Raw genomic sequence first — 10,797 nt, 5'->3', positions numbered from 1 at the left:
ATTACTGATTTTTTTCTAATCTGACAGCTCAATGTCAGTATTTGAGTCCTCTGTGGCCAAACTATTGTGCAATCTCAGTCTCTGGCAAACTGGCAGGTATAACATCCAAGCATGATGCCTTAGGTCCTAGACTCATTCCACCCAATGAGTCACTGTGTAAAGACCTTTCCTCTAATCTCTAGTTGAAAGTATGTGTGGCAATAGTCTCTCAACTGGTGCTGACTAGGGTTGGAACGCTTGCTACTGCATCTTCAGGAAGACTGGTCTCTTCTACCTGAAGTTGTATGGGGCCTCACTTTTATTAATTTGAAATGAAACAGTAGAACAAGTACTATCATTGAATATGAAGGGAGCAAAGAGAGAAGTGGCTGTCAAAACAGTTTCAGTTTATCGTACCAAATATGTAGGGTGAAATAGAATTACAAAAGAGAAATAAAGATACATAGACTCATAGAGTCACAGAGGTCTGCAGCACAGAAAGAGGCCCTTTGGCCCATCAATTCTGCGCCAGGCAAAAATAACCACCTGACCATTCTAGTATCATTTTCCAGCATTTGGCCCATAACCTTATATGCCTTGGCATTGCGAATGTACATCTAAATGTTTCTTAAAAATTATGAGGGTTTCTGTTTCCACCATCCTTGCATGCAGTGAGTTCCAAATTCCCACCACCCTCTGGGTGAAAACTTATTCCTCACATCTGCTCTAAACTTTGTGTCCCTTACCTTATATTCTATCCCCTTGTTCATTTGAACCTTCCACCGAGAGGAATGGTTTCATCCTGTCAACCCTATTTATGCCCCTCATAATTTTATGCATCTCAATTATCTCCCCTCTTAGTCTCCTCTGCTCTCTGGCAAGCAACCCCATTCTGTCCAACTCTTTTCATAACTAAAACTCTTCAGCCCAGGTAACATCCTGGTAAATCTCCTCTGCAACCTCTCCAATGCAATCACACCCTCCTATAATGTGGATTCCAGAATTCTACAGAATTCTACAGAATACAATAGTTATGACCTAACCAACATCTTATAAAGTTCCAGGATAACTTCCCTGTTCTTAAACTCTATTCTTGGCTAATAAACTCAAGCATCCAAATGCTTCTTAACTACTTTATCTGCTTGTCCTGCTATCTTAAAGGACCATTGGACATGCACATCAAGTCCTGCTCATGCTCAAGGCTTCCCGGAATCTTACCAGTCATCATCTTGCTCAAGTATTCTCTTGCCTTGTTTGCCTTGCCCAGTGTGAGGTAATCTCACATGCATGATAAATCATTCAGTGGTGTCATCAGCAAGAATATGGCTATCCCCATGCATATGATGGTTCACATGCTTTTTTCCACAGGATAAAGGATGTACACAGATTTGCAGTCTATCTTGATGTAGAGTCCTGATTCAGCTTGCAATGTGACCTTCTCCTGTGAGAAAGGAGATAGTGTGTTATTGACAGTCAAGAAGTGTTTGGAGAATGTACATGTCATGATTAATTAGTAGTATGCATTTTGTAACATGTGAGCTATGGTGAAGGGAGGGTAGTAATAATGGTGAGTGGATGACTCTGAGGAGGAGGCAGTATAGTGAACCTTGTATAATGATTGTAGAAATGTGAAACAAAGTGGTGGAAGAGAATTGTAAGGTCATTGGTGTAGAATTGTGAGCAAAGTTTAAAGGAGAAAGATTCTTACCTTGAATGTTCTGGTGACATTAATGAATTCTTTCCAGGATTGTATCCGTAAAGGGTCTTGTGACATAGTGATGGTATCCCTACCTCACCTGAAAAGTCAAGACACATCTGCTGCAGATGTGTGCCATAACATGTCTAACCAAAGTCATTCCGGGAGAAAACCTCTTCACATTGAAATCCTATGCAATTGGTTCCCATTGGTAGGAAGATGTTGCTTGGAGGACTATCTAGGACAGAACAGATTTACTGACACCTTGTAGACCAGTGCCTCCAACATGGTACTGGAGAGCATTTTCTTGACTCAGACCTTTCTAGTCATCTTTTTAAATATGAGCAGAATTTTGACCATTCAACATTCAGAATGCACTTTGTATTTAAGAGTTCCTGTCTGCCTTCATGATAGAAATGTAGTGTTAGAGATTCCTGATGTTCAACAGATAGCATCTCCCCCAAGTCAAAGACGTGATACTTGCAGCATTTGGATGTCATTTAGTTGAGGTCCCAGCATGATTTTTATGTAATGCCTGTGAATGTATTCAGATGTATGCAACATGTGGCTTTCCCTCCCTTTGCATAAGCAGATTTCTAGGCTGGAACTTGTAGCATTCCAGAATAGGAGGCAAGTCCAATGTGGACACTCTATTAGCACCTAAAGCCATCCAGTCTTTCTCTCAGAATCATCTTAGTTATCAATTTTTTTATGAATTTGTTGGACGTGGCCATTACTAGCTGGCCAATATTTATTAGGAGAAAGTGAGGACTGCAGATGCTGGAGATCAGAGCTGAAAAATGTGTTGCTGGAAAAGCGCAGCAGGTCAGGCAGCATCCAAAGAGCAGGAGAATCGATACTTCGGGCATAAGCCCTTCTTCAGGATTCCTGAAGAAGGGCTTATGCCCGAAAAGTCGATTCTCCTGCTTCTTGGATGCTGCCTGACCTGCTGCCGATCTTTTCCAGCAACACATTTTTCGGTCAATATTTATTGTCTATTCCTAGTTGCCCTTGAGAAGGTGGTGCTGATTTATTGAAGTGGCTTGCTGGATCCATTCAAGATAATTAAGAACCGGCCATATGAAACAGGCCCATGGTCTAGTTCAAACCAATGAAGGACAATTTTGCTGGTCTCATAAAGATCAAGAGAATAAAAAGACCAAAGTTGTCTAATCTTCTACGAAGTTGATAATCACATGATACAATAGTATTGGAGTTGTTGACTAATTAGCGCAATCAGTCTCTAGCAGCTAGACTATAGATCCAAACATAATGTGAGGAAAACCACAGTGGTGAAAGATTTTGAGCACCTTAGGAACAAAGTCATTTGGTCCTTCAAACATGTTACATTAATCGCATGTCATGGGTCAGATTACCTATATTGTACATCCCAAGATATTATTTCCTGAAAGTAATCTATCTAATTTACACTTCAATCTATCAACACTAACTGCTTCCACATCATGGTCAGGGTTTTTGTTGCTTTGCTGTCAATTTCCCAATTTTATCGAATTCACCGTCACAACAAGCCCTGGTGGGATTTGAACTCCCTACCCTGAGGCTTTGACAGTGTCATGTTTTACAAACCATGATTAAGATGACAAAGGATGGAAACATTGGGCTGGGTCGTGCTTTGGAGTTGATAATCCTGATTGTAATCTCCAATTTTCTGATGACAATCTTGGTTCAGGGGCCTCATAACATGATGTCATGTCAAGGGTGTGGATCAGGCAGAAAATGAGAGAATCAGTTGAAAGGAAAAAGAAGGCGATGTTATTCCTGAGTCAGCATCTGGATGGCACTCCAGCACAATACTGAGGCAGTGATGCACTGATGGGGTTGCTGTCTTTTGGAGAGGTTGGGAAACTGATGTCCCGATTCCTGTGTCAGGTGGGTGTAAAAGATGCTATGATACTACTTAAAGTGAAGCAACATTATCTCCAGTGTCACAGCCAATACATATTCTCAATTACACCAAGAAAAATGATCATTTATGTTATTTCTGGATTCTTATCTTGCAGAGATTTGCTGTCACGTTTCTTGATTACTTAATTATGAAACACTTTGGGATGTCCTGAAGACAACAAAGTTGCTACATATATGTAAGCTATTTCATTCATTTAAAAATAGAGGAATCGAAGGATCTTTCATTGGTCAAAGGCTATGGTATTAAGCAGATAATATCAGAGTTAAAGTTTGCAAAGCTGTGAATATGTTGTGTTTTAATCATAAGTCAAAGTTGATATTCTCAGCAGTATTCTCACTTTGAGACAGTGAAGGCTGCTGTCTGCCCTATCAATAATCTGTGATGGGTCAAACCTTTAGAACTAGTCAATTCTCACTAATTGGGAGGAACCCCTGCTATTTAGGCATCTTCCATAGGATTTGGCCCAAGGACCCATTGCTACAAAGAATGGGTCGGAACCTGGAATTAGCCCCAGTGTTCAAAAATGTTCTGAAGTGAAGGAAGTTCTAGCCTCACATTTTCTCCATTGCCCTGCAAGCTTATATGGTCAAGTATTTAGATCAAAAGACCATAAGATTTTGCAGCATAATTAGGCCATTCAGCCCTTCAAGTCTGCTACACTATTCGATTATGGCTGATATGTTTCTCAATCCCATTTTCCTGCCTTCTCCCTGTAACCCTTGACTTCCTTACTAATTGAGAACCTATCTAACTCTGTCTTAAATTCACTCAACAACTTGGCCTCCACAGCCTTTTGCAGCAATGAGTTCCACAGATTCACCATTCTGTGGCTGAAGAAATTCTTCCTCATTTCAATCCCCTCATTCTAAGGCTGTCTCATCTGGTCCTAGTCTCTCCTGCTGGTGGAAACATCTTCTCTACTTTTACTATTTGTAAGTTTCAGTAGGATACCCCTTCATCCTTCTAAACTCCATCAAGTACAGACACAAAGTCCTCAACCACTCTTCCTATGACAAATCCTTCACCCCTGAAATCATTCTATGTAAACCTCCTCTGGATCCCCTCTAAGGCCAAAACATCCATCTTTAAATATGGGCCCAAAACTGCACACAATATTCCAAATGCAATCTGACCAGAGCCTTACACAGCCTCTGCGATACATCACTACTGTTGTACTCTGGCCCTCTTGAAATATTTGCTAACATTGCATTTGCCTTCCTAACTGCCAACTGAACCTGCATGTTAACCTTAAGAGAATCCTGAACTAGGACTCCTAAGCCCGTTTGTGCTTCAGATTTCTGAAGCCTTTCCCCATTTAGAAAATAGTCAACATCTCTATTCTTCTTACCAAAGTGCATGACCTCACACTTGCTGACATTCTATTCCATCTGTCTATTCTGTTAGCCTGTCCAAGTGCTTTTGCAAATTCCCCACTGCCTCAACACTACCTGTCCCTCCACTTATCCAATTCTCTTTTGAAAAGTCACAATTGTGTTGAATCTGCCACTATGAAGCTTTGAGGCATTCTACTGCAGATCATAATTTGCCGAGTAAACCTCCTCTGGATCCCCTCTAAGGCCAAAACATCCATCTTTAAATATGGGCAGCACGGTGGCACAGTGGTTAGCACTGCTGCCTCACAGTGCTAGAGACCCGGGTTCAATTCCTGCCTCAGGCGACTGCCTGTATGGAGTTTGCATGTTCTCCCCGTGTCTGCGTGGGTTTCCTCCGGGTGCTCCGGTTTCCTCCCACAGTCCAAAGATGTGCAGGTCAGGTGAATTGGCCATGCTAAATTGCCCGTAGTGTTAGGTAAGGGGTACATGTAGGGGTATAGGTGGGTTGCGCTTCGGCAGGACGGTGTGGACTTGTTGGGCCGAAGGGCCTGTTTCCACACTATAAGTAATCTAAAATCATTTTTCAGATCTCACCCCAGTTCTTTTTCTGGTTATCTCAAAATAAGAACTTTTTAGACTTTTTTTTAGCACATTTGCTGTACTTTTGCTGTAGATATAATGGATAAGGGGGAGGTTCCTTCACAAGATCCATAGTCAAACATTGCAATTAAATATTTGATGAGAACTTTAAGAATTCCTACATCCACATTTCTAGTGGTAACTGCCTTTGTAAACCTGTGACACTATGTGCTTCATTGTGCTGTTGGAAGCAGAGCAGTGCCTTCACTCACAAATAGGTCAATAAAAGAGGCTTCCTATGCACTACTTATTATTGTGCACAAAATAAAATAAAAGAAGTATAAATTTGATGCCACAACATCAAAATGACTTTAAAATAGGTAGCTTTTTTAAAATCAACTGCTTAGCCATGTTATTACGGACCATTGGAATAGATGGGACTTGAACCCTGGCTTCCTGGCTCAGAGTTATGGGTATACCATCACACCACAATGCCCTCATTTGGTGACCCTGCTACCTTGACACCACTTAATATGAAAACTACACTTTGTTCAGGCTCACTCACTGCGTGTTTTGCCTGTATGGAGATCAACAAATATTAAATGGATATATCTGTGCAAGGTACTTGATATTACGATGTTACGAGAGATCAATTTTCCCACAATCTACAATTTAAGAGGCATATAGACATGTAGACACATATAAGAGTGTGTGTCTATATGAAATGCAGAAAAGTGAAATGTGTAGGATACAAATAAATACAAATGGATATAAAGCACAGGAGGCCTCTCTTTTACCCGAAACCAAAGATACACTTCTCTGCTCACTTCCCTTTCCCACTCGGGTAAAGCTCGCCAATTTCACCACTGCAGTTCAAGCCGGTGGTGGCCCAGGACGGGCTGGAATGAATTTGAAGATATTTCTTTCTGGTTAGTCGGTCTAGTGACGAGCATTCTTCTGATTGACAGTTGCTCACTGTATAATCATCCTGCTCCCTGTGGCAATGGATCCTGATTGGACACCTTCCGTCAACTCTCCTTTTTTTGGGTTACAATTTTGCTCTGGTATAATTTAGTTTCTATTGTTGTATTCTGGGCTTTGCGAATCACTGGCCACCGAGAGTGTTTTATTTCAACTTTGAATGGGATTTACTACACGCTCTCGAAAAGAAACAAGATTAGCTCCGGTTCAAAGAGTTTCTTTTTATCTAAAAGAAGATTCAAATCGCTGACTAGTTCTGGAAATGCTTCTGTTTGGGTATTACCTGGTTCTACTGAACGTGAAACAAGTCATGGCAGGTTACCCAGTTTGGTGGTAAGTTGGGAAAAGTTTCTCAACGTCTTTCTTTAAACTGCTTTTACTTGGGGTTAATCATTCACTATGTTTTTCCTTGTAGATTTTCTGCTCAGCAATGTGCTGTGTACATAGAGAGCGAGCTTGTTCTTTAATTCTCAGCATCTTCCAGTTGTATTGGTTACAGGAACAGTATCAGGTGTTTAAACTGCACTCGGTACTTTTTATTGGGAACTAGAGAAGAAAGAGCGGAGGAGGCGATAGACACTGACACTTGGTGCTTCCGAGTCGTTTTGTCTAACGTGTGTATTCGTATGTGTATGTATCTGCATATGTATATAATCTGTATATCTGTGTGTGTACGTATATGCAAATGTGTCTGTATCTGTACGTCTATGTATATGTGTGCATCTACCCGTATGTGTGTATGTATCCATAAGCGTGTATCTGTATGTAAGCGTGTGTATGTCTAAATGTAGGTATGAATGTGTATGTAGATGTATATGTCACTATGTGAGTTCTTCGAACTATTTGCTTGGAGCGAGAAAAAAATATAGGTAAGCTCAGATTTGACGCCCGGGCAAGCTGTGAGCAAGTAAAAGGGAGAAGGAAGAGAACTGCGATTGGCCAGTAAACTCAGCAATAGGGTCTGTGAAACCGACTTGACTCTCTCCAAAATTATCGATTAATAATTAGACTATATCATTGCATTCGGCCAGAAATACAATGTGGAATGATCCTGGGATCTTTCTGTATCGAGAGGTCGCTGTGAAACATAGCAAAACGCGCCTGTTGGAAAAGAGGGGGTTTCGGGGTTGATTTTGGGTTTCAGGGGGACAGAGTTGGAGCGGGCGGTGTGAACGGACGCTGTGTGTGTCTCCCTTTTAGTCTCATACAAAGGCACTCAGATTTCTTTCGTTCCTTTTCGTTCTACATTTTTTTACACTACAGATTTTTCTCTCTCGCTCTTCCTGTCCGGTTGGGGGGAGTGTGTATGGGGTGTGTGTGTGAGAGCGAGAGTGTGTATGGGGTTTGTGAGGGAGAGTGTGTATGTGAGTGTGAGGGAGAGTGTGTGTGGGAGTGTGTGGGGAGTATGTATTTGAGGGAGAGTGTGTATGTGGGACTGTATATGGGGTGTGTGAGGGTGTGTGTGTGTGGGACTTTATGGGGAGTGTGTGTGAGGGGGAGTATGTGTGTGGGATTGTGTGTGGGGAGTGTGTGTGTGTGAGGGGGAGTGTGTGTGGAGGGAACTGTGTGTGGGGAGTGTGTATGTGAGGGGGAGTGTGTGTGTGGAACTGTGTGGGGATTGTGTATGGGGAATGTGTGTGTGAAGGGGAGTGTGCTGGGTGAGTGTATGTTGGGGGACTGTGTGGGGGGAAGGAGTGGGAATGTGGGACAGGGTGTGGGGAAAGCTCTGTGTGTGAGGGGTTGGGAGCGTGGGAGGGGTTATGGGGAAGTTCTGTGTGTGAGGGGGTAGGAGTGTGGGAGGGGGTATGAGGGAGTTGTGATTGAGGGTGTGGGGAAGCTCTGTGTGTGAGGGGGTGGGAGTGTGGGAAAGCATGTGAGAGAGTTGTGAGTGGAGGTGTGTGGGAAGCTCTGTTTGTTGGGGGAGCTGTGTGTGTTGGTGTTGGGTGTGGTAGGGGTGTGTGGGAGTTAGATGTGTGTATGTGGGAGTGGCATGGAGCTGTGGGAAGTGGTTTTTGTGTGCGAGTGGGTGTGTTGTGTTGTAAGAAGGGGTTTTTTTGTATGGGAGGGTGTGCAGTATGCTTGTGGTGAGGGGAGGTCTATCCATTGCCCCTACCTCCACTCCATCCCCCTTCTTGTTTTCCATTTGGCTTCTTTATAGGTAATTCTTTTATTACTTTTCTTTGGTGACTTTTTTCAATTATCTATTTCTGTATTGATTTCACTGACTCTGTAATTTTGTGCTCACTGCTGTCCTGGATCTATGTCCATCCCTCATTTCACTTTTTTCCATCTTGTCGTGTCTATTTAATCGCCACCTGAACATTTTGTTTCTATAATCTGGCTTGGACTGAGGTTTTGATTTTCAATGTAAGGGACAGTGTAAATTTGAAGGAGGAGCTGATCTCAGCAAATTGGAAATGAGTTTGTCCTTCCTGAGGGAGTAAAGAGGGATGACCGTGAAGGATGAAGAAAAAGGCAAGATGAAACCGAGACAGGGAGAGAGGGTAAGAGACAGACAGTGACAGAGAGTGAGAGAGAGAGAGAGGGAGAGAGTGAGAGAGAGATGCACACAGGAATACAGAGATTCACAGGGAGAAAGGGAGAAATACTCAGATATCAAGAGACAGAAGGCGAGAGAGAGCTGAAAAGCAGAGAGAGTAATAGACTGAGAGAGTGGGTGAGGTTAAGATAAAGAGATGCATGCAGATGTGGAGAGTCACAGGGAGAAAGGCAGAAATACACAGATGTGGAGAGACAGTAGGAGAGAGAGAGATACCAAAGATGGCGAGAGAGAGATATACTGAGGAGTTATTGAGGAGCACAGGGAGAAAGGATGACACATTTACTGAAATCAGGTCACACAGATACAAAAATGTATTGAGACAGATATTCATTCAGAGGCATGTTTCATACCCCTGACTAAACTCCATATTTTTGCAGATAATTTTATTTCTATGCAGACATAAAATGTTACATATTACATAAGAGTAAAGTCATCATAATCCTATCTCTTACTAGAGGAAAATGGCTGGTAGTAGTTTAACTTGACGGTCACCACACATTTGAGAAGGGAAGAGGTTGCGAAGGATAGACCTCCTACTGCTGTTGTGGGAATTGAGCCCATGCTATTGGAATCACTTTATATCAGAAACCAGTCACTCAGCCAAATGAGTTAACCAATCCCAGCAGTACATATATATGTATACATAGACATGAATGACTCTGCACTCGGGCCAATGTGCAAAAACACATGCTGTCCATAATTGCACAGGACGTATGTATAATACTTCTATTTTACAGCTGGGATCAGATGCCCATGTGGAGTACTGCTTTCATTATTTTTATTAGATCATGGGATGTGGGCTTCATTTCCTCACAAACCAATTGATTTGTTGGGCCATTTCAGAGGGTGGTTAAGAGTCAATCAAATTGCTGAGTCAGATTGAGTCATAAGGATTTCCTTCTTCAAGGACAGCATGAACCAGATGGGGGTTTATAGAATAATCAACAGTGGTTACAAGATCAGTATCAGATCAGCTTTTAGTTCCAAATTTTTTTCCTACGGGATTCAAATTTAACCATCTATGATGGTAGGATGCAAACCCATTTTGGTATAGTTTTAGTCCAGACTCTGGACCTCTAGTCTAGTGACATTATCACTACATCACTACCTAGGTACTAGACCCCAGAAATGGTATCAGGCTTTGCTGCTACAGTGCAGTGAGCAGAGTTTGCGTTTAGAAACACACAGAGTGCGGGAGAATCTGAGTTCTGGAGAAGTTATACCGGACACAAAATATTATCTTTGTTTCTCTCTCCATGCATGCTTCAGACCTGCTGAATTTTCTCAGCATTTTGTGTGTTCATTTCAGATTTCCAGCATCAGCAATATTTTACTTTTATTTACGTGCATACATTCTTTAAATCCCAGTGTATTCTTTTGAATTTAGATGACAGAGATGTGACGTAATTGAGTTGCTTGAAACAATACCAGGTTCAGTAAACTAGATACAGGGAAGGTCTTCTGAGGGGAATCCAGGACAAAGTGGACAGAACTTTAACATTATAAGTAGGCTATTTAGCACAGGTGGGTCATAGGAAAACAGTTGGATATCTGAGAACAATAAACTATTGCTGGGAATGAGTACCGAGGTATATGGAGCAAAAATAAATATATTGAGTTCAAGCACAGATCAGCCATAGTCAGATTGGATTAAAGTGGTGCTGGAAAAGCACAGCAGGTCAGGCAACATCCCAGGAGCAGGAAAATCGACGTCTTTGGCAGGAGTCCTTCATCAGGA

At 42.0% G+C, this 10,797-nt stretch overlaps 1 protein-coding gene across 2 annotated transcripts in view; it reads left to right on the top strand.

Annotated features, from left to right (window-relative positions):
- Window positions 1–6,585: 6,585 nt before the first annotated feature.
- The window catches only part of wnt3a (wingless-type MMTV integration site family, member 3A), a 76,417-nt gene continuing 72,205 nt past the window's right edge, over window positions 6,586–10,797 (top strand). Inside the window, exon 1 of one of the 2 annotated variants that reach the window (XM_043687937.2) lies at window positions 6,586–6,829. In XM_043687937.2, coding sequence (XP_043543872.1) covers window positions 6,759–6,829 — 71 coding nt within the window. In that variant the 5' untranslated portion in view covers window positions 6,586–6,758. The remainder of the gene's footprint in view (window positions 6,830–10,797) is intronic. The other variant, XM_087986599.1, reaches the window with a different exon arrangement.

The sequence above is a fragment of the Chiloscyllium plagiosum genome, unplaced genomic scaffold, assembly GCF_037043375.1.
Source record: "Chiloscyllium plagiosum isolate Xiang-an unplaced genomic scaffold, Cpla_swu_hap1 HiC_scaffold_4, whole genome shotgun sequence".
Taxonomy (NCBI): domain Eukaryota; kingdom Metazoa; phylum Chordata; class Chondrichthyes; order Orectolobiformes; family Hemiscylliidae; genus Chiloscyllium; species Chiloscyllium plagiosum.
The sequence above is the reverse complement of the archived record's forward strand: the minus strand, read 5'-3'. Positions and strand labels throughout refer to the sequence as shown.